At 45.5% G+C, this 27,921-nt stretch overlaps 1 protein-coding gene across 1 annotated transcript in view; it reads left to right on the forward strand.

Annotated features, from left to right (window-relative positions):
- Nucleotides 1-16,796: 16,796 nt before the first annotated feature.
- The window catches only part of LOC143955192 (uncharacterized), a 422,346-nt gene continuing 411,221 nt past the window's right edge, over nucleotides 16,797-27,921 (forward strand). Inside the window, 5 exon segments of the mRNA XM_077465281.1 lie at nucleotides 16,797-16,935; nucleotides 17,749-17,884; nucleotides 18,001-18,098; nucleotides 18,397-18,538; nucleotides 25,652-26,973. Of these exon segments, the coding sequence (XP_077321407.1) occupies nucleotides 17,851-17,884; nucleotides 18,001-18,098; nucleotides 18,397-18,538; nucleotides 25,652-26,973 (1,596 nt within the window). The 5' untranslated portion in view covers nucleotides 16,797-16,935; nucleotides 17,749-17,850.

Below are 27,921 nucleotides of genomic sequence, written 5' to 3' on the forward strand. Positions count from 1 at the left end.
CATTTATACCCACAGAAGGCTCACATTCTGTCAGAGTTCCAGTATATTCTCCATTCTTCAATACTGGGCACTTTCACCCCCTTCTTGCCCAGGACAATTTTCAGCTTTCAGCGATGTCACACTTTGAAAGACAATTGCACGGTTATGCTACACTGTACCAATTTTTGTCATTTTATTTGCACAAATAGAGCTTTCTTTTAGTGGCATTTCATGACCCCGGGTTTTTTTTCTTTTTTTGCTAAATAAACGTTTTTCACAAATATATATTTATATAAATATAAATATTGACATATCTTATATACCTTTATAGGAATCTCTGGTGCATTTGCTCCTGACGAGTGGAAAAATCCACGAAACGCGTCGAGCTACATTTGATGACACAGTTGTATTCTATATGGATTGAACCCCAACCCAGCTATTATCAATATTTTATGATATTGTTCTTATATTAGTCAATAGATCTATATATACCCTGTGGGGGTATATATTTTTTTTATTTATCTATTTATTTGACTTTGATCTTATATCGTTTTGACTATATTATTCTACTCATTATGTTCAGGCCTGATAGGCAGTATATATGTATATGAAATAAATTATATTCTTTATGATTCTAGATGAATGTCTTCAATTAAATATTTAAATATTATTCATTTACAGTTTGTCTATACTATACAATTGCTTCATCTAAAGTCCCAACCCTCCTACAGTTTTTACAAACGTTTTTCATAGTGTAGGCCACTATGTAAATCGATACCCCCACTTGTTGCTCCGACCCTGCAAGTCCTCCACCACCTGTGACGCCCTGGGTTCAGACATTCTTATCAGTGATAATGAAAGACACACTCAAATCTGATGAACCAATTAAGCTTTGTTAACCAATATGATAAAGTGAGACCCGGAAGAACGGATGGACGGAGGGGCTGCATGACTAGGGGGAGGAACAAGGGGTCAGCTATCGGTCAGCTAGGTCAGTGTTGGGACAAGGAAGGGAGCTCTTACCTGATTTGTGGTCAAAGGAAGAAGGGGCTGGGTCCAGTGGAGGGAGTCAGGTGGACGGGGGGGGGGGTCTGATGCAGCATTCCAGGGATTAGGAGGACAAGACAGCTTCCCACCCTGGGAACGAGGGTTAGTGCACTGTATGTGTAAGGGGGGGAGGGTATAGATGGACAAGAAGGGTTTGTTGATTTTGTATTGTCTCGTTCATAAAAAAAAAAGAAAAAAAAATTAAGGAAAAAAAATTAAGGAAAAAAAAAATTAAGGAAAAAAAATTAAGGAAAAAAAATTAAGGAAAAAAAATTAAGGAAAAAATAAATTAATTATAAATAAATAACTGACTAAATAACAAAAATTGCATAGCTAACGTGTTCGATTTGGGTATATTTGCTTGAATGATGTATGGTGTTCATTTGTGACAGCAGTTGGCGGTTCAAGGGGTCTTTGGGGGGATCAGTGAGGAATTACCTGGTTACAGGATTAGTGGGGCCCATCTAAGGTATGGCGGTTACACTTGGTTAGTGGTGGTTCTCCCAGGAGCTGGGTCCCCTGGGGGAAGGTAATATGGAAGTATGGGTGACGTCAGAGAGTCCTCGACCCGGTCGGGGCACAGCTGAGGACATAGACCATCACAGTTAAAATTGTGCCTTAAAGACAGCGCCTAGAGGCGATTCAGTTCGCATTGTGCGCTATACAAGTATTTCATTCATTCATTCATTCATTCAAAGACACCCAAAGACCTCTTGTTGTTACGGGTATTGTTTTACATGTTTTAAGTGATGTTATTTTATTCTTCGGTTAATAAAAATTTGGCTGCTGTGGCCAGGCCCGGACTGGCCATAGGGCAGACCGGGCATTTGCCCGGTGGGCCGGGGCCGCCCGTGGCCTGTTGATGATCAGGCCGCACAGCGGGGGGTAAGCGGCGGCCGCGGCCTGATTGTGTGTAACACAGGCCACGGCCGCCGCTCGCCTACCGCCATACGGCCGTGCCTGTGTCCTGCGGAACTGGCGGCTGCATGGGCTGTGCTGTGTGTCTCTCTCACACACAGCTCAGCCTCAGCGCCGCGCTGACAGTTCCGCTCTCCTCCTCCAGCTGTGAGCATCCGTGCGGTGGGGAGAGCTTCAGGCTGCTGCACTCTTCCCCCCCCTCGCTCCCCCTCCCCTTCCCCTCTCACGTCGGGACTCGGCAGCAGGGGAAGAGAAGGCGTTCCTTTTTGGTAGTTTTCCCTCCCCATTGGCCAACACAGAGGGCCAATCAGAACCAACTAGAGGGGCATCTTGGGAAATGTAGTCCCAGAGATACATGGCACCATTGGTCTCAGCAGGGAGCAGACTACAGTCCCCAGCATGCACTCTGCTGGGGTGAAAGAGAAAACCAGGAAACAAGCTGAGGAGTGCTTGTAGCAGCTATGGCAATGAAACAGAGGACTGTGCTGGGGGAACTAATAGCCCCAGCACAACCAGCCACGCTGTACCGCACCACCAGAGAGAGTGACGCTAGACCGCACCACCAGAGAGAGTGACGCTGCACCGCACCACCAGAGAGAGAGCACGACGCTGCACCGCACCACCAGAGAGAGAGCGCGACGCTGCACCGCACCACCAGAGAGAGCGCGACGCTGCACCGCACCACCAGAGAGAGCGCGAAGGAGCATCGCACCACCAGAGAGAGCGCAACGCTGCACCGCACCACCAGAGAGAGCGTGACGCTGCACCGCACCACCAGAGAAAGCGCGACGCTGCACCGCACCACCAGAGAAAGCGCGACGCTGCACCGCACCACCAGAGAGAGCGCGACGCTGCACCGCACCACCAGAGAGAGCGCCATGCTGAACCGCACCACCAGAGAGAGCCACGCTGCACCGCACCACCAGAGAGAGTGACGCTAGACCGCACCACCAGAGAGAGTGACGCTGCACCGCACCACCAGAGAGAGAGCGCGACGCTGCACCGCACCACCAGAGAGAGAGCGCGACGCTGCACCGCACCACCAGAGAGAGCGCGACGCTGCACCGCACCACCAGAGAGAGCGCGAAGGAGCATCGCACCACCAGAGAGAGCGCAACGCTGCACCGCACCACCAGAGAGAGCGTGACGCTGCACCGCACCACCAGAGAAAGCGCGACGCTGCACCGCACCACCAGAGAAAGCGCGACGCTGCACCGCACCACCAGAGAGAGCGCGACGCTGCACCGCACCACCAGAGAGAGCGCCATGCTGAACCGCACCACCAGAGAGAGCCACGCTGCACCGCACCCCCAGAGAGAGCCACGCTGCACTACACCACCAGAGAGAGCCACACTGCACCGCACCATCAGAGAGAGACACCCTGCACCTGCAGCGCCAGAGGGAGCCACCCTGTACCCGCAGCGCCAGAGAGCAGGTAAGTGTCACTGGGCCATGAACACAATAGGAGACAGACAGTACTGGCATGGCCACAATAGGACTAGGACACTATAATATAAAGGGGACTGCCCCGTAAAAGGGCACTGTAATCATTGCAGTGCCCCTTTTTAGTGCAGTTCCCTTTATATTACAGTGTCGCTGCACATTACAGTGTGGAGGACCAACACCAGCCACCCCCGCTAATGTCTACCGAACCCTCCCCCCCCCCCCGGTCCCTGGAAAGGTTGGCTGCGCAATCTAAAATGCCCGGGCCTATTTTTTGTCCCAGTCCGGGCCTGGCTGTGGCCATGTCAAACCCATGTCACGCAGTTTGTGTCTTTAATTTAATGGTAAGTCCCAAGGTTGACGAATCCTATAGTCAAGGCATTTAAAGGTGAACAACATGAACTTGCACTTTGTAGAAATACCACCTTACTGGTGGTAAAATCGGCAACAGCAGTAAATAATGTCAGATGATCAAATGTAAAGAACAATCAGATATTAGTAAACCCTTGTTTTCACATACTGTATGCCTTTTGTGGACAGGCAGAAGGAGGGCAGGGGAATAACTTTTAGTTATGTCTGGCCTGTCTGAGCCTGTTCCAGCCCTGTCTTCCAGTCTGTGAAGTTCTGCTACCGCTGACCTGCATCTTCAGCATACCGGCAACCGCTGTCATCTGGCACACCACTCAACTGGAAGCCCAGCAGCTAGCGCGACTACCGGCCCTCGCACGACTCTGCACTCCTGCGCCTCCTGTTTGCCCTACCAGGGGCCCCGAGTCAGAGGAGTAAGAGAAGCCTTCTTCTGCAAACCAGGCTCATCCCAACCATGGCTGAGCCTGAGTGAGGAACTTCTCCTGTGGATGAACTATGTCAACATCTGGCCGGCCTCACACAAACTATAAAGGACTTACAGACAGGTTACTCCCAGCTGGAGGAACAAGTCCAGTCTTTATCATCATCCACTGGTTCCAGTGTTGCTCCCGCAGTTGTGATGCCACCACCAAGAACCAAGGTTCCTACTCCTGAAAAGTTCTCCAGGGACCGCAGAAGGTTCAGGACTTTTTGCATGGCCTGCGAACTGTACTTTGCCCTACAGCCCCACACTTTTCTCCTGGAGACTACTAAAGTAGGATTTGTTATTTCTTTGCTGCAGGGTGAGCCCCAGTCATGTGCTCATCGTTTATTGGAAAGAAAGTCTGCTTCATTGTCATCCTTGACCTCCCTCTTTGAAGACATGGCCCAAATCTATGATGACCCCCAGCGAACTGCTACTGCAGAGGCTGCCCTCCATACACTCCAGCAGGGTTGCCATGCGGCCGAGGACTATGCATCAGATTTCAGGTGCTGGAGCTCCGATACAAATTGGAATGACGCTGCTCTCTGCTATCAGTTCCGCATAGGTCTGTCTGAGGCTTTGAAAGATGAACTAGCCCGGGTTGGTGTTCCATCCCCTCTTGAAGATCTTATAAAGTTATCTATTCAGTTCGACCGGAGGCTGAGAGAACGCAGGTCTGAAAGATCTGTCGGACAATTTCGCCCTGTACAGATGATGATACAGGTTGCCAGTTGTCAGGGCTGGCTTAGCCCTTCCTTCTCTGGGCTGGCCACTCAGCTGTCGGCTAATTGCCAGCTCTCTTCTGTCTCCACAGGCACTGACCTGCCTACTTAAGGCCTTTCAACTCACTTCACCTCTGCCTTCGCCTTGGTCACATCACTAAAAACCATCTCCTGCGGTTTGTTTAACCAGTTGCCGACCGCCGCACGACGATGTACGTCGACAGAATGGCACGGGCAGGCATATGGGCGTACATGTACGCCCCTGCCTTCCCGCGGGTGGGGGGCCCGATCGGGCCCCCCCCCGGTGCCAGCGGTGGTCGGATACCGTGCAGGAGTGATCCGAGATGAGGGGGTGGCCATTCATTCATGGCCACCCCCTCGCGATCGCTCCTGACGAATGGAAGTGCAGCATGACATCACTTCCTCTCCTGTAATGTAAACACAGGCAGAGGAAGTGATGTAATCTCTCCTCCGTGTCGGTATTTTTCGTTCCGGCATCGAGGAGAGAGGATCGGTGAGTTGCACCAACACTACACCACACAGTAGAACATGCCAGGCACACTCTCACCCCCCCTTCACCCCCTGATCACCCCCCTAATCACCCCTGCACCCCCAGTCACAGTGACACCAATTGCATTTTTTTTTTATTATTATTGCATTGGTGTCATTTGTGACTGTAATAACTGTTAGGGCAGTTAGGGTTAGCCCCCTTTAGCTCTAGGGTACCCCCCTAACCCCCCAATAAAGGTTTAACCCCGTGATCACCCCCCGTCGCCAGTGTCACTAAGGCTGGGTTTACATTGCAGCGGTTTATGAGAACGGATGTGATTTGCACCGCACTGCAGTGCAAATCACATCCGATCTGTGTGCGATGCGAGTTCAGCCATACAGATAATATGGCTGAATTCGCATCGCACCCGCCGCAAACTCGCACGGGACCCTTTTTTTGGTCCGCAGCAGAATCGGATCGCATGGGTGTTCACACCATGCGATCCGATTCCTGTCCGAGTTTGCAGATCGCACTGCGATATGCGAACTGATCTGGGGGTGTCATTAAAATTTCACTGACACTCTTAGCAGTTCGCATAGGGCAGTGTGAACTGCCGCCGGGAGGCATGCGATGCGGGAACCCGCCGCGGATTTGTGGCATTCCCGCATCGCTCCAGTGTGAACCCAGCCTAATAAGCGATCGTTTTTCTGATCGCTGTATTAGTGTCACAGGTGACGCTAGTTAGGCAGGTAGGTATTTAGGTTCGCCGCAGCTTTTTATAGCACCAGGGACCCCCATATACTACCGCATAAAGCCCCCTGATTGCCCCCTAGTTAACCCTTTCACCAGTGATCACCATATAACTGTTACAGGTGACGCTGGTTGGTTAGTTATTTTTTTATAGTTTCAGGGCAACCGCCACTTATTACCTAATAAAGGTTTAACCCCCTGATCACCCGGCGGGTGATATAAGTTTGAGGGTCAGATAAGGCCTGCGTCGCCCCAGGCAGCGTCAGGTTAGTGCCAGTACCGCTAACACCCACGCGCAAAGCATACACCTCCCTTAGTAATATAGTATCTGATCAGATCTATATTAGCGTCGCCAGCAGTTTAGGTTTCCCAAAACGCATTGTTAGCGGGATCAGCCCAGATACCTGCTAGCACCTGCGTTTAGCCCCTCCGCCAAGCCCAGCCCAGCCCACCCAAATGCAGTATCGATCGATCACTGTCACTTACAAAACACAACACACATAACTGCAGCGTTCGCAGAGTCAGGCCTGAACCCTGCGATCGCTAACAGTTTTTTTTTGTAGCGTTTTGATACAGTCGCTGACAGCCTAGGTGCTTTTTTACCTGTGAGTCTCACTAGTGTACCCCTAAATTTAGGGGTGTCTACTTTCCAAAATGGGGTCATTTGGGGGGGTTTGTGTTATTTTGGCATTTTATGGCCTTCAAAACTGCGATAGGTAGTGAGGAGTGAAATCAAAAATTTACACCCTTAGAAATCCTGAAGGCAGTGCTTGGATTTCGGGGCCCCGTACGCGGCTAGGCTCCCAAAAAATCCCACACATGTGGTATCCCCGTACTCAGGAGAAGCAGCAGAATTTATTTTGGGGTGTCATTTCACATATGCCCATGGCATGTGTGAGCAATATATCATTTAGTGACAACTTTGTGAAAAAAAATAAAAAATAAAATAAAAGTTTGTAATTTTCCCGCAACTTGTGGCAAAATATAAAATATTCCATGGACTCAACATGCCTCCCAGTAAATAGCTTGGGGTGTCTACTTTCTAAAATGGGGTCATTTGGGGGGGTTTGTGTTATTTTGGCATTTTATGGCCTTCAAAACTGCGATAGGTAGTGAGGAGTGAAATCAAAAATTTACACCCTTAGAAATCCTGAAGGCGGTGCTTGGTTTTCGGGGCCCCGTACGCAGCTAGGCTCCCAAAAAGTCCCACACATGTGGTATTCCCGTACTCAGGAGAAGCAGCAGAATTTATTTTGGGGTGTCATTTCACATATGCCCATGGCATGTGTGAGCAATATATCATTTAGTGACAACTTTGTGAAAAAAAAAAAAAAAAAAGTTTGTAATATTCCCGCAACTTGTGGCAAAATATAAAATATTCCATGGACTCAACATGCCTCTCAGCAAATAGCTTGGGGTGTCTACTTTCTAAAATGGGGTCATTTGGGGGGTTTTGTGCCATCTTGGCATTTTATGGCCTTCAAAACTGTAAAAGGTGGTGAGGAGTGAAATCAAAAATTTACACCCTTAGAAAGCCTGAAGGCTTGGCATTTTATGGCCTTCAAAACTGTAATAGGTAGTGAGGAGTGAAATTACAAATGTATGCCCTTAGAAATCCTGAAGGCGGTGCTTGGTTTTCGGGGCCCCGTACGCGGCTAGGCTTCCAAAAAGTCAACCACATGTGGTATCCCCGTACTCAGGAGAAGCAGCAGAATGTATTTTGGGGTACAATTCCACATATAACCATGGCATGTGTGAGCAATATGTCATTTAGTGACAACTTTGTGTAAAATTATTCAATCGCTTGAGGCAAAAAAATAAAATATTCAATGGGCTCAACATGCCTCTTATCAATTTCCTTAGGGTGTCTACTTTCCAAAATGGGGTCATTTGGGGGGGTTTTGTACTGCCCTGCCATTTTAGCACCTCAAGAAATGAGATAGGCAGTCATAAACTAAAAGCTGCGTAAATTCCAGAAAACGTACCTTAGTTTGTAGATGTGACAACTTTTGCGCAAACCAATAAATATACAGTTATTGACTTTTTTTTACCAAAGACATGTGGCTGAATACATTTTGGCCTAAATGTATGACTAAAATTGAGTTTATTGGATTTTTCTAATAACAAAAAGTAGAAAATATTTTTTTCAAAATTTGCGGTCTTTTTACGTTTATATTGCAAAAAATAAAAATCGCAGAGTCAGTCAAATACCTTTAAAAGAAAGCTCTATTTGTGGGAAAAAAAGGACGCAAATTTTGTTTGGGTACAACATTGCATGACCGCGCAATTACCAGTTAAAGCAGCGCAGTGCGAAGTTGTAAAAAGACCTCTGGTCATTGACCAGCAAAATGGTCCGGTCTGAAAGTGGTTAAAGACTGGCTTGCTGACATCCCTTCTGGCTCCTTATCCTGCTTGCTGTTGCTCTACTTGGATCCCTGACTTCTGGCCTGGCTGACTACAGGATCTGGTTACTGGACTCTGGCTATGCTTGACTACGCTTTTCTATTTACCTTTTTTATTAATAAACAAGTGTGATTTAATTGTACTTCTGTCTCAGTCTGATTCATGGTTTCTGACACCAGTTCACCTTGCCCAGGGCCTCCTGAATCTGCACTATGGGCTCCTGATGCCTCCAGACCCGTGCAACTAGGCTTGTTTCATTCTTCACTTACCAGCGAGGAATGTCAATGCCGTTGTTTGAAGAACCTGTGCTTATACTGTGGGGAACCAGGCCATTATGTGAGAACATGCTCAACTAATCTCCAGAAACTTAGTTTCTATGTCTCCTGCTGAATCTTCTTCTTGACCTAGTGTCTCTCCTCACCTGGCTCTTCCTATTCTGTTGCAGCTCCCATGAAGAACTATTCACGTGTCAGCCATAGTTGACTCCGGGGGCCTGCAGCTGCTTCATCGACCTAGCTTTTGCTGCCGGACGATACTTCTGCAACCCAAGGCCCAGGGACTTTCTGTTCATCTTGCAGATGGGTCTGTCATTAAGTCCGAGCTAGTCACCCAAGAGACTGTTCCTCTGTCTACTACCACTGCTTCCAGTCACAAAGAACTGCTACATTTAGATGCCACAGCCTCACCCCTTTTCTCCATTACATTAGGCATGCCCTGGCTAAGGGCACATAACCTGTACATCAATTGGTCAATTCAGTTTCACTCACACTACTGCCACCAACATTGCTTGCTGGTACCTTCATGTCAACCATAGTCCCTGTTGTCTATGGACTCTGACCCTGAAGCACGTTCTTTCATTCCTGTGGCATACCGAGACTTTCTGGATGTCTTCAGTAAAAAGGGGGCAGAAGGCCTTCCTCCTCACAGGGCATATGACTGCCCAATTGAGTTACTCCAAGGGGCTGAGGTACCTTTTGGGAGGATCTTTCCCTTAACTAAACTAGAACTGGTGGCTCTAAAGCACTACATTGATGAAAGTTTAAAGAAAGGATTCATCTGTGCATCCACCTCTCCAGCTGGGGCGGGCATTTTCTTTGTGACTGCTTTTGAGAACCTGAAAGGATTGTTCACCTCTGCATCTATTTTAAAGCATCCTGATACAGCCCTACCATAGGTCCTGGAAGCTGATGCATCCAAATCAGCAGTGGGGACAGTGCTTTCCCAACGCCAGGGGGCCAAGGCTCTTCTACACCCGGTGGCATTCTTTTCCCGTAAATTATCATCAGCAGAAAAGAATTACGATATGGGTGACTGTGACTATTATAGGTTGCTCTATTTTTGTTTATAGCGCAGAAAAAAAACCGCAGAGATGATCAAATACCATCAAAAGAAAGCTCTATTTGTGGAAAAAAAGGACATCAATTTTGTTTGGGAGACCCGACGCACGACTGCGCAATTGGAAAAAGTGCTCTGGCCTTTGGGCAGCCAAATGGTCCGGGGCTGAAGTGGTTAAAAAAAAAAATAATAACACACAGTATGGCCACACTTAGAATTACACTCCAAAATGCATTTTACTACTTTTCCCTAGTATGGTGATACCACATATGTGAGACTTTTCACCTAATCGCATAGAGAGGCCCAAAATCCAAGGTGCACCTTTAGGCTTTAAAGGACCATACATGGAAAATTTAATTTCCTGACTATCACATTTTGGTGGCCCTGGAGTGCCAATAATAAGTGACCTTACCTTTTTGTTTATTTACCGTTGGTGGGAACCAGAGCTGTGTCAGTTGCCGGAAGGTAAGCATTGCGTGCAAACCTCTTTTTTTGGTTTGATTTTTTGGACGATGGCCGGCTTTCATAGCGATTGATACTGGACTTACTTCAGGGGGCATTTTTTTTTATAAAGGATTTGTCAAAAACGGTGTTTGTGTTTTTATTTATTTTTGACACTTTTCTGGTGAATAAATAGGGGTACTATGTACACTGTACTCATTCACATAGGGGGCTGGGATCTGGAGACTCCCGTTATTAAAGGGGGCTTAAAGATTCCGATAAGCCCCCTTCCTGCAAACCCCCACAACCACTTGAGAAACATGGGGACAAGGTGCTTTAGGGGTGAGCCTTTCCCCGCCCAAAAGCACCCCCCAACCCAATTTTGAGGGTATGTGGCTAAGTATGGTTCAGGGAGGGGGCCTTATCCCCCCTTTCCTGGCCTGCCTTACCAGATAAGGGTGTGGTCCGGAGACTCTTTACCACGTGATCAGTCGTGTCCAATCACGGCTGATCACAGTGTAAATAGGAAGAGCCGTTGATCGGCTTTTCCTCACTCGCGTCTGTCAGACGTAAGTAGAGGAGAGCCGATCGGCTGCTCCTCTGACAGGGGGCGTCTGTGCTGATCGATTATCAGCACAGTCCCCCCGAGGATGCCCACACTGGACCACCAGGGACACCACCAGACCACCAGGGATGCCCAACACCAGGTATGCCACCCTAGACCACCAGGGATGCCAGTCAGTGCCCACAATGGATGCCAATCAGTGCCCACAATGGATGCCAATCAGTGCCCACAATGGGCATCACTGATTGGCATGCATTATTGTTTGGCACTGCTTGGCATCCATTAGTACAATATAATACAATATAATGCCGCCTATCAGTGCCCAACCGTGCCGCCTATCAGTGCCCATCCGTGCCACCTATCAGAGCCCATCCATGCTCATCCATGCTGCCTATATATGCCCATCTGTGCCGCCTATCCCTGCCCATGCATGCCGCCTATCCATGCCAATCTGTGCCAGCTATCAGTGCCAATTTGTGCCACCTATCAGTGCCCATCCGTGTAGCCCATTAGTGCCACCTATCAGTGCCCATCAGTGCCACCTATCAGTGCCACCTCATCAATGCCACTTCATTGGTGCCACCTCATCGGTGCCCATCAGTGCTGCCTTATCAGTGCCTGTCAGTGCAGCCCCATCAGTGCCCATCAGTGAAGGAGAAAAAAAAAAATTCAAATTTTTCGGTCTTTTTTTATTTGTTTAGCAAAGAATAAAAACCGTAGGGGTGATCAAATACCACCAAAAGAAATCTCTATTTGCGGGAAAAAAAATAATAAAAATTTTATTTGGGTACAGTGTAGCATGACCGTGCAATTGTCATTCAAAGTGTGACAGCGCTGAAAGCTCAAAATTGGTCTGGGCAGGAAGGTGTTTAAGTGGCTGGTGTTGAAGTGGTTAAAAAAGAATTGTGGCAAAGAGCTGCCCTTAAAATCTATACCAGACCCAAAAGGCCTGGTATGGATTTGGAGGGGATCCCCACAGTGTGTGTGTGTGTGTGTTTTTTTACGCCAACACTTGTTAGTTTCCATTCTGCTGGGAATCCCGCTGACAGCAGATGATTTATGGTTGTTAAAGCGGGAGTCCACCGGGACTCCGCGTTTTTTTTTTTTTTTTTAAAAGCCAGCAGCTACAAATACTGCAGCTGCTGACTTTTAAAATAGTGACACTTACCTGTCCAGCGCGCCCGCGATGTCGGCACCCGAAGCCGATCTGTAGATCGTTTCTCGGGTGCTGCCGCCGCCATCTTGGGTATGGGAGTCAGGAAGTGGAGCCTTTTGGCTTCATTTCCCAGTTCCCTACTGCGCATGAGCAAGCCGCGCTGCGCAATAAGGACGGTCCCCGCTGCCTCTGGGATCTGTGTGTTTTCCCAGCAGGCAGCGGGGCACTTGCGGGAAAGGGGCGGGACTTGCGGAAAGGGGCGTAATATACGCCCCTTTCCACAGAGAGCTATCCCGGAAGTGGGTGCAGATACCTGTACTGTACAGGTATCTGTACCCCCCTCCCCCCTGAAAGGTGCCAATTGTGGCGCCGGAGGGGGGGAGGGTTCCGATGAGCGGAAGTCCACTTTAGGGTGGACCTCCGCTTTAAGGACACGCCAGTCGCCTGGTCCTTAACAACCAGATACTTTTCACAATAAACTCAGACTGGTTCACTATTTTTGATTCAATTCAAATACTTTCGAAAAATTTCTAATCTATCCGAAAACAAATAAACTAAACAAAACAAAATTTGTTTTCTTCTGCACGTGTCTACTGGTAACACTGGGACTGGTGTGGTGGTGATTGGGAACATTGTTGCTTTTTTACTCTGATTTGGTGACACTGGTGACTGGTGAGGCAGCGATGGCCAGTCCAACTGTTGCTGCCTGCACTACTCTGAATCACTGGCAGTGGTGTTGTAGCCATCAGGAACAATGTTGCTGGACTGCTCTGGTCTGTCAACAATCAGGAACAATATTGTTGTGTGTTACTCTGGTCTAGGGACACTGGGACTGGTGGTGATAAGGAACACTGTTGCTGGCTGTACTGGTCTGGTGACACTGGGATTGGAACACTGTTGCTGGCTGTACTGGTCTGGTGACACTGGGATTGGTGTAAGGAACACTGTTGCTGGCTGTACTGGTCTGGTGACACTGGGATTGGTGTAAGGAACACTGTTGCTGGCTGTACTGGTCTGGTGACACTGGGATTGGTGTAAGGAACACTGTTGCTGGCTGTACTGGTCTGGTGACACTGGGATTGGTGTAAGGAACACTGTTGCTGGCTGTACTGGTCTGGTGACACTGGGATTGGTGTAAGGAACACTGTTGCTGGCTGTACTGGTCTGGTGACACTGGGATTGGTGTAAGGAACGCTGTTGCTGGCTGTACTGGTCTGGTGACACTGGGATTGGTGTAAGGAACGCTGTTGCTGGCTGTACTGGTCTGGTGACACTGGGATTGGTGTAAGGAACACTGTTGCTGGCTGTACTGGTCTGGTGACACTGGGATTGGTGTAAGGAACGCTGTTGCTGGCTGTACTGGTCTGGTGACACTGGGATTGGTGTAAGGAACGCTGTTGCTGGCTGTACTGGTCTGGTGACACTGGGATTGGTGTAAGGAACGCTGTTGCTGGCTGTACTGGTCTGGTGACACTGGGATTGGTGTAAGGAACACTGTGGCTGACTTACATTGGTCTGAAGAAATTGGAACTGGTTTGGATAGTGATCAGGAACACTGTGGCTGGCTTACACTAGACTGGCAACATTGGAACTGACACATTTTTTCCTCAGTTTAGTCCAATACGTATTCTTCTACATATTTTTGGTAAAAAAAAAAAAAAAAAACGCAATAAGCGTTTATTGATTGCTTTGCGCAAAAATGATAGCGTCTACAAAATAGGGGATACTTTTATGGCATTTTTAATAATTTTTTTTTTTACTAGTAATGACGGTGATCAGCGATTTTTTTTTTTATCGTGACTGCGACATAACGGCGGACACATTGGACACTTTTGGTGCTATTTTGGGACCATTCACATTTATACAGCGATCAGTGCTGTAAAAATTCAAAGTAATGTATATATGTTACTTTGCGCAGCCGTACCATTCTGCTGACATATATGTACAGGAGTCGGTCGGCAAGTGGTTAATTGACAGCTTTGTGTAAAAAATTAAAGAAGTTTTATGTTCATATTTTTTAAAAACTTGTGGCAGAAAAATTCAATCCTCAAAAGACTCATCATGCCTATTAAAAAATACGTTGGGGTGTTTACTCCAAAATGTGGTGATTTTGTGGGTGTTTCTCCTATCCTGGCACTTTAGTGACTCAAACAAATGTGATAGATAGGAAATCAGATGCACTATTTGCCTGAAGGTATTCCTGGGATTTTGGGCCCCTCTATGACAGACAGACAGAACAAAAAGTCCTACACATGCGGTATCACATGCGTGGAAAGTGTGGAAGAATGTGTTTTGTGGTGTAATTCTAAGTATATCCATGTTGTGTGTGAGAAAGAACTTGTTAAAATGACAACTTTTGTGAAATAAAATTAGATTTTATTTAATTTCTCTATTTTACAGAAAATAAATGTTATTGCTTCTTGTAGCAGTTTGTTTTTGGTTTCAAAAAAAGTTATGGTTTCTGAGACAGCTGGAACAGAACATTTCAAAATTTCACTGGCCAGGAATGATGGATGAAAGCCGTAATTGGGGAAGAATGGAGATTGTCCAGTAGCAGAGTGCCGGGAATTATTATAAGCAAATTCAGCTAAGGGTACCAATGATACCCAGTCATTCTGAGAAAATGAGGAAAAGCAGCGTAAGTACTGCTCTAAGGTCTGGTTGGTCCTTTAAATTTGTTCATTAGTTCGAGGGTGATAAGCTGAGGAGATTAGACATGTGCAAAAGGAAAAAATTTGTTTAGTTTCGTTTCGTTTTAATTAGTTAATTCATTAATTTAGTTTAGTTATATTTGTTAACTTCCTTAAATTTGTTTTCGGATTTCGTTTAGTTTTCTACCAAATTCGAAAAATCGGCCACATTCGAAAATATTTCAACCAAATTCGAAAATATTTCTACCGGATTCGAAATGATTTCAACATGATTCGACATTATTTCAACCACATTCGAAATGATTTCAACATGATTCGACATTATTTCAACCACATTCGAAAATATTTTGTGACCCGACTTTTGGTATGCAAACACAATAATACTAGCACTACAACATATCCAAATTTGAAGTGTCTAGCACCAAGTGACCCCGTGATATATGGCCCTAAAGTCGGGTCACAAAATATTTTCGAATGTGGTTGAAATAATATTCGAATCATGTTGAAATCATTTCGAATGCAGTTGAAATAATGTCGAATCATGTTGAAATAATTTCGAATGCGGTTGAAATAATTTCGAATCATGTCGAATTCATTCGAATTCATTCGTTATATTTCTTTCGTATTCGTTGTAATTTGTTATTTTTTAAGATGCAAAATTCGGCCGAATTTCGATTCATTACGAAACAAATTGCACAAGCCTAGAGGAGATGTGTTGGTGATCAAGAACATTGTTACTGACTGACACTAGTCTGGTGACACTGGAACTGGTGTGGAAGTGATGAGGAACACTGTTACTGGTTGCACTCATCTGCTGACTGTGGGCCGGGGTTGAGACAGTCAGGAACACTGTTTCTGGTTGTTGTGGTGATCTATTTACACTGTACCGGGGCGGCAGCAATCAGGAACACTGTGGCTGGTTGCACTGGTCTAGTAACTTTGTGCAGGGGTGGCTAGCAATCGGGGACTCTATTTCTGGTTGCTCTGGTATGGTGATACTGTACTGGAGTTGGCAGTGATCAGGGACATTGGTTGGCTGCTCTGGTGACACTGTACTGTGCCGATCACTGGGATAACCTTGTTTCCTCTCACAGACAATCGATGTAAGAAGAAACAGAGTTGTGGCTCCAACATGAAGCCTTTATTCACATTTGTGATCGCTGTGATTGGTCACAGTGATCACATGCAACAGGGCCAATTTCATAGGTCATGTGCTCCGCTCTGTTGTCTGTTATGTCTGATGGACTCAGTGATCACGGAGCACCCTGTCGCATGCTCTAGAGGGAGCACATGAGCAGCGTAAAAGGGAGGCCATTCTAAAGCAGCCCATTACCTTTAGGAGTCAGCTGTCTTGTCCTTGCTGGTTTTATATAACAGCGGTATGACATGCCGTTAAAGTGGAACTTTACCCAAAACAACGTCATACAACGCAGAATACAAAATACTTTATTAATCCCAAAAGGAAATTGGGAAATTATTACTGGAGGTAATAATAAATTAAAAATAAATGATTTTTCTTTAGCAAGAAACATACATTCCACATGAATAATTATGCTACCAAATTAAATGTGCGCTGTAGATTGTCTCCATGCATTGCTCCTATTTTTTCTGGTCAGAGGCGGCCATTTTGTTGAAGCTCAGAGCCCCTGAGCAGCCGATTGTCCTCTACAAATTTTGCACCATTCCTAAAAATAGAGAGCAAATGAGCATGTGCAGAGAAGGGTGAGATTATTATACATTATTATTATACAGAAATTATATATCGCCAACAGTTTACACAGTACTTTGCAATAGATGGTATATTACTGGATTTTAAACACTGATAGGCACTTATTTTTAAAATTTTATATAGCTGTACGTGCAAAAGGGGCCAGCTTGAGCTGATATGGCAGGACCTCCTTTTCTGACTAAAGTTCCACTTTAAGCACCAAAGCTAAAGAAAAAAAATCAAATAGCATCTGTCAAAGTTTTTAAAAACGGCTGCAGTGTGTATTTTCTCCACAAGGTGGTGATCTCACTTATTGTCCATGGAATGCAGAGACAGGAAGTGATGCCAACACAGACAGGAAATGTAATCTACAGACAGGAAGTGATGCCAACACAGACAGGAAATGTAATCTACAGACAGGAAGTGATGTCATCTTCAGAGTGGAAAGCATGCTGGAAGAGGAGGGAGATATTCCTGCAACCGACCGCAGAGATGGTAATAAGATATTATTATATATTTACACCCAATAATTCCCCTTCACGTCCGTCCTCTTCATCCATAGTCACTGTGACGTCTTTTATCTCCAGAAGATGCTGATATACACTTATATAGAGTATTGTAATATTTACATAGATACATCCTACATATAGAACCATTCATCCAACTGTCCATCCAGAGCCTCTGGTTTATAGCCCGGATACGTCCTAAATATAGAACCATTTATCCAACTGTCCATCCAGAGCCTCTGGTTTATAGACCGGATACATCCTAAATATAGAACCATTTATCCAACTGTCCATCCAGAGCCTCTGGTTTATAGACCGGATACATCCTAAATATAGAACCATTTATTCAACTGTCCATCCAGAGCCTCTGGTTTATAGACCGCATACATCCTAAATATAGAACCATTTATCCAACTATCCATCCAGACCCTCTGGTTTGTAGACCGGATACGTCCTAAATATAGAACCATTTATCCAACTGTCCATCCAGAACCTCTGGTTTATAGACCGGATACATCCTAAATATAGAACCATTTATCCAACTGTCCATCCAGAACCTCTGGTTTATAGATCAGAGACCTAGACATTATTCATGCCAGTACAGTTCAGATAATTCTCAGTTTGTTATCTGTCCAGAGAGAAGAATCCGGTATATATATCATGAAGAGGTGAGTACGATTTTGCTTGGTCATATAACATCATTTTTTATTTCTATTAATAAAATACAAGCCTGATCAGAGAGGTGAGGAGGATTCTGGGACATTTTTGGTGATCACTGTTATTACTTTCTATCTTTACACAGGGTTTTTAAGTGGTGAAGAAAATATCCGGTGATCCCTTAACACCCAAAAGTTGTGAGGAGTGGGAGTATTTAGAAGGACACAAGGATCTCTACAAGGACGTCATGATGGAGAATCAGCCGCCCCTCACATCACCGGGTAAGAGGAGACTTTATTGTAAAGGAGAGAGCAGTACGGAGGCTCCACCTAGATCCCCCATCATCTGATAAACACATAGAAACAATGTATTCAGTCAGTGTGTGTGTTTCCTACAGATGGATCCAGTAATGGGAACCCACCAGAGAGATGTCCCCGTCCTCTGTATTCCCGGGATTCCACACAGGAAGATCACACCATCCCCCACCATCATCAGGTAGGTGGGACTGAGCATGTAGATCCAATAAATGTATTCTAAAGCTGGCCATACACCATACAATTTTTTTTAAATTAAATTTCCTTTAGATTTACCTTCAACTGTGTAGTACTAGTGCCTAAATGCATAGAAATTGAAAGTGTTTAGATTTGACCTCATATTATATGGTTTTGCTAAATATAAAGGAAAGCTATAGATGAAAATTGTATAATGTATTAGAGGCCTAAGTTATGAGAGGACATTCTTCTTTGTGACTAGTTCCTTTTTATACAAGTATTCTATCATCTTTGGGGTTTAGGGTGAAGGAATAAAAGACATCAAAGTTGAGATTAAAGAGGAAGAAGAAGAGAGGTTGGTGAGTGGAGATCAGAAGTCTATGGAGGAGGGGGAGATGACTATGAAAAGTAAACAGGAGGAATCTTCTCTACATATAAACACAAGTGAGTAATAAACACTAAATATAGAACCAGTTCCCATTTTTTACTTCTAGAAGTATAAGTTTTGCTTTTCATTGGTACATCAGAGGAGAAAAGGTCTATGTCTACTGAATTCACCCAAAAGAAAAACAAAAATTTCAAAGCAGCAGCTGACCCACAGGACAGACGAATGTCCATATGAAGCTCGGCCTAATCTTCTTTAGGTTATAAAGATTCCTTCCTAATCTCAAAAGGCAATCAGCTCACCACCAGATCAACATTCTAAATTCATTTTCCTACAATTAGTAATCATAAGAAGAACATCCAGTCAATTTTTCAGAGTCATCTAGAACCAGACTATTCCTCATCCACAGAGCTCTAAAAACACAATCACCCCTTCCGTATACGGAGTTTTTTTTGTATTTAATTTCAACAAATCTGTGTTGCTTATGTACAAGATGGAGAGCATGTTATCCTTCGGTACAGGAAAGACTGAGAAACCTTACCTGTTGACAGTAAGAACATCATCGATGTACCTCATCAATGTCCTGTAAAGAACACCAATCTGAGAGGACTGATTTGTATTCACAGTATCTGCCTACTGCAGCATGTCTTCAGTCTCCGACCTCAATTGTACCATGCTTATAGTCTTTGACCATCTACTGTAGTATGTTTACAGTGTGACAGATTTCTGTAGCTTTACATACACAGAATATTATGTGCCGCCATACATCCAGCAAACTGACCATCACTTGTGTACACCATATGAAAGGTCCATCTCCATTCCTCAATATAACGTCATGTTCCCAACAAATGAGGAGGAGATACTGTACACCATATGAAAGGTCCATCTCCATTCCTCAATATAACGTCATGTTCCCAACAAATGAGGAGGAGATACTGTACACCATATGAAAGGTCCATCTCCATTCCTCAATATAACGTCATGTTCCCAACAAATGAGGAGGAGATACTGTACATCATATGAAAGGTCCATCTCCATTTCTCAATATAACATCATGTTCCCCAGGGATTCCTCAGAAGGATCCAAAGCTTCATTTACACAGTACACATACGGTAATGTTTTGGAGCCACGCAGGGCCCCTTCATCAGGCATTGCATTTATTTCTTTATCATACGTCATGGGACACAGAGCACCATTGTAATTACTATGTGGGTTATACGCCACCTATAGGTGGATGGACACTGGTAGACTCAAGATAGGAAGTCCCCCCTATATAACCCCTCCCCCACGGGGAGTACCTCAGTTTTTTTGCCAGTGTCTAAGGTGTGGGTCACGGTTAATGAAATGCTAAGAAGAGCTCCGCTGAGGGATCCTTGGCAGGATCAAGGGGCTATGCAATCGGATCCATTCAAAGTGCCTGAAAGAGCCAAAATGGATAGTACCCGAGCCTCAAGGAACAAAAGCGAGGTTTGGGCCTGTAATGCTTCTCTTTTGAGAGCTGGACCCTGGGATCCGGCACCTTGGTCACATATATACTATACCAAAGGGTTGCTCTAGCAGAGTGCCATACAGGTCCAAGGGAGAGGACCCATATACAAGGGGGACCCGGTCCTTGAAAGTCTGCCATTACACGACCCACCGTGATGGGTGAAGATTGGGTCTGTGTGATTCCCAGCAGTATCCTGCTGCGGATCTCCTTCTCTGGGCCCTTGACCTCCCAGTATTGAAACCAGAATGGGCAGGAGCTGTTTAGATACCTTTTGGGGGATCAGGCAACAGGGCATACAGATGGCATCTCTTCTGAGGGGTCAGTGTCTGAAGAACCTTTCTCAGCCTCGCAATCCCAAAAATTGCTGATTCAATCCCATACGGAGTTGTTCCGTTTTGGATACAAGTTGCCCCCAGCAGAGGTGGATGATGTTTCCTTTGCCTCTTTGGGTTCTCTAAAGCCCCCACAGGGTTCACATGCTATCCCTGTACACCCATCGCTGGAGCAATTAATTTATGATGACTGGGATCACCCAGATAAGCATCTTCTTGCTCCTAAGAGGTTTTCTCTTCGTTATCCTATGGAGGAAAAGTTTACTAAAAAGTAGGATTTACCAGCAGTAGATGATGCTATCTCTTCAGTAAACAGGAGTTTGATTTGTCCAGTGGACAATATCCAAGTGTTTAGAGATCCAGCCAATAAAAAGCTGAAATCTTTGCTTAAAGCCTTGTTTGCTGTAGCCGGTGCGGTAGCACAAAATGCAGTAGCAGCAATAGGCATTTGTCAATCCCTCAGGGACCAAGTTGAAGCAGGTTATCAAGAAGGTGCCTGCTCGAGGAGAAGAAGCCCAAGATTTAGCTGAGCTACCGCGGGCCTTATGTTTTGCGGTTGACGCTATCAAGGATTCTATCCATCAGGCGCCACGCTTTGCACTCATCTTGGTACATATGCGTAGGATTCTGTGGCTAAAGAATTGATCAGCCGAGTTGCCACGTAAGAAGCTTTTGGCTGGTTTTCCCTTTCATGGAGAAAGGTTGTTTGGGGAAGATTTGGATAAATACATCCAAAACATTTCCAGTGGTAATGCCCTGTACACACAATGTGGTCGGATCGTGTTGTCGGAAAATCCGATTGTGTGTGGGCTCCATCTGACTTTTTCCATCGGAATTTCCGACACACAAAGTTTGAGAGCTGGACAAAATGCCACACATGCTCAGAATAAATTACAAGACAAAAGCTATTGGCTACTGGCCCGTTTATAGTCCCGTCATACGTGTTCTACGTCACCATGTTCAGAACGATTTTCCGACAACTTTGTGCGACCGTGTGTATGCTAGACAAGTTTGGGCCAAAATCCGTCGGAAAAAATCAGACGGATTTTGTCGTCGGAAAGTAAACTGTGTATACAGGGCATAAGAGTACCCTTCTGACGGTTAAGAGAAGGAGTAGGCATCCTTAATTCAAACGTGCTTCCTCTCCATTGCCAGGGGCAACAGCCTCTAGGCAGTCACAACGGCCTCTGCCGTCAGGATCAAAGGGTAAGCCTCACAGCCAAGCACAGGGCCAGAATAAGCCCTGGGGATAGAAGTCTACAAAGCAGAATCCAAAGGCCTCCTTTATGAAGGGGCGCGCCCGCTCGATCGAGTGGGGGCAAGACTTTGGTGGTTTTCAGAAACTTGGCAATAGGAGATCCAAGACAAGTGAGTAATCTCTGTGGTAACCCTAGGCTACAAGCTAGAGTTTCAAAAGTTTCCACCATTTCGTTTTCTAAGATCAAATGTTCCCAAAGACCCAGTAAAGAGAAGGTCCCTTTTTCTGGTACTGGACCGACTGATGTCTCAAGGGGTGATAATAGAGATCCTGGAGAGCAGGGCATGGGGTTTTATCCAAATCTCTTCATGGTACCAAAACCGAATGGAGATGTCAGACCCATTCTAGATCTCAAGGATCTTAATTGCTTCCTAAACATCTGCTCTTTTTGCATGGAGTCTATCCGGTCCGTCGTATCCACTATACGGGGAGGAGAAGTTCTAGCATCAATAAACATCAAAGATGCGTATGTACACGTGCCTATTTTTCCCGTTTACCAGAAGTATCTCCGTTTTGCGGTGGAACCAGCGTCACTTTCAGTTCTTGGCCTTGCCCTTCGGGTTAGCGATCGCTCCCCGGGTGTTTACCAAGGTTCTGGCCCCAGTACTAGCAAGACTAAAGGGCCAGGAAATGGCAGTAATGGCATACCTAGACGATCTGGTGCTGGTAGATCAGTCAGTGGCACGGTTAGACAAGAGGGTGTCCAGTCAGCTATCTGGAACACCTGGGTTGGATTCTCAACCTATAGAAGTCATCCTTATGACCAGTAAAGAGACTGGAGTATTTAGGTCTGGTTATAGACACAGCCCAGGAAAAAAGTGTTTTTGCCTCAGGCAAAAGTCAACGCTATAAGAGAGCTGGTCCAGGTGATCGGATAAAGAAAGGGCCCTTCCATTCGCCTTTGCATGAGGTTGCTAGGGAAGATGTGGCTTTGTTCGAAGCAGTTCTCTATGCCCAGTTTCATTCAAGACTCATTCATTCGTTCAAGACTGTTGCAAAACAGTATTCTGGCTGCTTGGAACAAGAAGACCCAAGTCTTGGATTATCCAATGAATCTGGCCCCAAAAGTGCGTCAGAGTCTCAGTTGGTGGTTGATAACCAAGAATTTACAGAAAGGAAAATCCTTCAGACTGGTTACCTAGAAGGTATTAACAACGGATGCCAGCCTACGGGGCTGGGGAGCAGTCCTAGAAGAGACCACTGTCCAAGGGAAGTGGTCAGAGTCCGAGAAGACCTTGCCCATCAACATCCTAGAGATTTGGGTGGCAAGTCTGGCTCTAATGGCCTGGACGTTCAGGTTGCGGGACTATCCCCTCAGGATACAGTCCAACAATGCCACAGCAGTGGCCTATATCAATTACCAAGGAGGCACCAGAAGTCACGCAGCCCAGAGGGAGGTGAACCACATTCTGAAATCTGACTTGGGCAGAGGAGCATGTTCCTTGCTTATCGGCAGTCTTCATTCCAGGAGTGGAGTATTGGCATGCCGATTTCTTGAGCCACCAACAGTTGTTCCCGGGAGAATGGTTTCTATATGCCAAAGATGGGGTACCCTGGACATAGATCTATTGACGTCCAGATGGTCGGCTTTGTGTCAAGAACAAGGGATTCACTCGCATATGGGACAGATGCGTTAGTGACCCCGTGGGATCAGTTTTCACTGATTTATGCATTCCGCCCAGTTCAGCTGCTACCATGGCTTCTTCACTGGATCAAAAAAGAAGAGAAGCTGGTAATCCTTGTAGCGCCGGCGTGGTCCAGGAGATCTTGGTATGCAGAGATCATAAGGATGACAGTAGGGGATTTGTGGACTCTTCCATCTTGTTCAGACCTGTTGTCGTAGGGCTGGTATTCCATCCTGCCTTACAATCGCTAAATTTAATAGTTTGGCTATTGAAGCCCACATTCTAAAGAGTCTGGGGCTTTCAGATTCAGTGGTAACCACCTAGAAGGCCGGCCTCTAGGACCATTTATTATAGGGTCTGGAGGGCCTATGTTTCCTGGTGTGAAACCAAGGGTTGGCATCCTCAAAAGTATGCCATTAGGTAGAATTCTTGCCTTTCTACAGTTGGGGATAGAAATGAAGCTGGCCTTGAGTACGATAAGGGTCAGATCTTGAGTTGGGGATAGAAATGAAGCTGGCCTTGAGTACGATAAGGGTCAGATCTTGGCCGTGGCAGTTTTTTTCCAAAGGCCGCTTGCTTCGTATTCTTTGGTCTGGGCCTTTTATACAAGGGGTAACAGGTATAACTCTGCCGGTTAGGTCACCCTTGTGCCCATGGGATTTGAATCTAGTTTTGTCGGCTTTGCAATGACAGCCCTTTGAGCCAATACGCATAATTCCTTTTGCTTCTCTTGACAAGGAAGGTGGTGGTCTTAGTTGCGGTGACCCCCGCAAGAAGAGTGTCGGAATTAGCTGATTTTTCGTGTAAAGAGCCATACTTAATTATTCATAAGGACAAGGTGGTGTTGCGTCCTCACCCAACCTTTTTGCCCAAGGTAGTGTCAGGTTTTCATCTGAATAAGGATGTCTCTCTGCTTTCCTTTTTTCCAGAACCTCGTTCTGCCGAAGAAAAGATTTGTACATTCTCTCAATGCAGTCAGAGCAGTCAAGGCCTATCTGAAGGCGACACCTCAGATATGGAAAACTGATGTTTTGTGTTTGCCGCCAGAAAGGGCCAGGGCAGCATCGAAATCGACTATTGCTAAGTGGATTCGTCAGGTGATTAGTCAGGCTTATGGTCTGAAAAGAAAGGCTCCGCCATTTTTAGGTTAAATCTCACTCTACCAGGGCAGTCAGTGCTTCATAGGCAGTGCATCACCAAGCCTATATGGCTCAGAGTTGCAGGGCCGCTACTTGGTCATCAGTGTATAGAATTTTGTGAATGTATCAGATGGATGTAAGATGGCAAGAGGATGCCGATGTATTATCATATACAGTCCCCCATTGGATAGTGTCCGCTGTGTACTGCGCATGCGCAGTACACAGCACACACAGATTCCGAAAATTAGCCGAAGATGAACGGCGCTTGCGCCATGAGTCCAGGTTCTATCCCCACCATCCAAGTGGACATAGAGTCGGAATATAAAAGAGCCGAGCGCAGCGAGGCCGAGCCCGAAGCGTGGTGAGCGAAGCGAGCCCACGAGGGGCCCTCTAATTTTCCCAGCCCTATGTCTGCTTGGATGGTGGAGCTTCCACCTCGACTCACGGCGCAGGCGCCGTTCATCTTCGGAGATTTTCCAAAGCTTCTTCTGCTCCGTACTGCGCAAGCGCTGCGCATGCGCAGTACGGGGCGGACACTATATGATGGCCGGACTAAATATGCCAGAACACCGCCTTTGGGCGCAGTGTACTGCAGGCGGTATAGGTCCTCACGCCTGGCGGCAGCTGCTTTTGCTTTGTGTCTCCCTCCCCTCAGATGGCCCATATAGTAATTACTATGGTGCTCTGTGTCCCGTGATGTACAATAAAGAAAATAGGATTTTTATAAAAGCTTACCTGTAAAATCCTTTTCTTGGAGTACATCACGGGACACAGAGGTCCCTCCCCTCTTATTGGGAGATTATATATATATATATATATATATATACACACACACACACACACACACACACACACACACACACACACACACACACACACACACACACACACACACACACACACACACACACACACACACACACACACACACACACACATATATAGCTTTGCTACAAAAACTGAGGTACTTCCTGTATGGGAGGGGTTATATAGAGGGAGACTTCCTGTATGGGAGGGGTTATATAGAGGGAGACTTCCTGTATGGGAGGGGTTATATAGAGAGAGACTTCCTGTCTTGCGTGTACCAGTGTCCATTCACTTAATAGGTGGCATATAACCCACATGGTAATTACTATGGTGCTCTGTGTCCCGTGATGTACTCCAAGAAAAGGATTTTACAGGTAAGCTGTTAGGAAAATCCTATTATTTCTGTTCTGGTTGCACCCACTTGCATTCCGGAGCTAAAAGATTTATAACTAGACCAACATATATGACTTCTGAAAGGTTCCGAAAATTCTTCTAACATTTTATTGTAAAATTGTTTCTCAGCAGATGACCATAATGTCCGGAATACGTCTGAGGAACCTTCTGATAAATCACATCCCAGGACTCTAAGATCTCACAGGAGAAATACTTTAATAGATCCGTCTATTCCCGAGGAATCTTCTTCAGGGCAGGAAGGAGATCACACAGAAGAGACTTCATTGTCATGTTCAGTGTGTGGGAAATCTTTCACAAACAAGAGAGACCTTCTCAAACATGAGAAATGTCACACTGCTGAGCGTCCCTATTCATGTTCAGAGTGCGGGAAGTGTTACACTCTGAAAAACAATCTCAGTAGACACCAGAAGCTTCACAACGCTGAGCGTCCCCTTTCATGTTTAGAATGCGGGAAGTGTTTCACTAGCAAACAAAAGCTTCTTAAACACCGGTACAGTCACACGGGTGAGCATCCCTTCTCATGTTCAGAGTGCGGGAAAGGTTTCACTGTAAAAGGAAAACTTCGTAGACATAAAAAAAGTCACACGGGTGAGCGTCTTTTTCCATGCTCAGAATGCAGGAAGTGTTTCAGTACCAAACAAAGCCTTCTTACACACCAGTACAGCCATACGGGTGTGCGTCCCTATTCATGTTCAGATTGCGGGAAGTGTTTTACTAGCAAGCGAAGTCTTCTTACACACCGGTACAGTCACATGGGTGAGCGTCCCTTCTCGTGTTCAGAGTGCGGGAAAGGTTTCACTGAGAAAAGAAATCTTATTAGACACCAGAAGCTTCACACGGGGGAGCGGCCCTATTCATGTTCTGAGTGCGGGAAAGGTTTTATTGAGAAAGCAAACCTTCTTATGCACCAGAGAGATCACACGGGCGAGCGTCCTTATACATGCTCGGAGTGTGGGAAATGTTTCAAATGGAAATATTCATTCGACATACACCAGAAGCTTCACACGGGTGAGCGTCCCTATTCATGTTTAGAGTGCGGGAAATCTTTTTCCCAGAAAGGAGACCTTGTGTATCACCAGAGAGTTCACACAGGTGAGCGTCCTTATTCGTGTTTAGAGTGCGGAAAATCTTTCACGTCGAAAGGAAGCCTTGCATATCACCAGAGCGTTCACACAGGTGAACATCCTTATTCGTGCTCAGAGTGCGGGAAATCTTTCACGTCGAAAGGAAACCTCGTGTATCACCAGAGAATTCACACAGGTGAGCATCCTTATTCATGTTCAGAGTGCGGGAAATCTTTCACGTCGAAAGGAAGCCTTGCGTATCACCAGCGAGTTCACAAGGGGGAGCGTCCTTATTCATGTTCAGAGTGTGGGAAATCTTTCACGTCGAAAGGAAACCTTGTGCTACATCAGAGAACTCACATGAGATAACAATCTTTCTCATGATAACGGTGGTGTGTTGGGGGTGGGTCAGAATACCGTGTTTCCTCGAAAGTAAGCCGTAACCTGAAAATAAGCCCTAGTTTAAAATGCTTGTAAAATCCTATAATCCACTCTATTACACACATTGTACATTATATATTACTGTAATAGAGTGGATTATAGGATTTTACAAGCATTTTAAACTTCATTCACACCGGGGATTCCTGTCAGGCAAGGTGAGAGAAGACAGCACATTACATGGTAAGACCTACCCCGAAAATAAGCCCTACTGTGTCTTTTGTTGCCAAAATTTATAATTAATTAAGACCCAGGCTTATTTTCGGGGAAAGACGGTATATTGAATGTTTTTCAGGTTCGGGTTGATAGATCTGAGTCTGCAGGGATTGAATTCTAGTAATACGATCCTCTAAACATACAGAGATGACTCGGTCCCGCACTCACACAGACCGCACCATACAAGTAAACTGTGCTAATACATGGCCAGATATGACCATACACGGACAACACTTCTTATTGGCTGATATCGGTTTCTGTACATTATTGCTCTTTTCTATGTTTTATTGAAGAAGCCGGATTCTCATTGGTCCAACCAATAATTAATTTTTTTTTTTTTGTTTATTATATTCAATTATAAAGGTTTTGATTTAGAGTCTAGCTTAGTTTTTTTATTGTTTATTAACCACTTGAAGACCGCCATTTTAAACCCCCTTCCTTTCATTTTTAGCACAGTGATAGTTTGACTGACAATTACTCAGCCATGCAACACTGTACCCAAATTTATTTTATATCATTTTTTTTTTTTTTTAAGACATGCAAAGCTTTCCTTTTAGTTGCGTTTTTCTCCACCACTTTTACTATACAGTTTAATGGCAAAGAGACAAAAAATTTCATATAAAAAGCATTTTCTTAGTTTCTCTCATAAAAAAAAAAATG

This window comes from Lithobates pipiens, unplaced genomic scaffold, assembly GCF_037356315.1.
Source record: "Lithobates pipiens isolate NorthernLeopardFrog02 unplaced genomic scaffold, aLitPip1_a1.2 Scaffold_35, whole genome shotgun sequence".
NCBI lineage: Eukaryota > Metazoa > Chordata > Amphibia > Anura > Ranidae > Lithobates > Lithobates pipiens.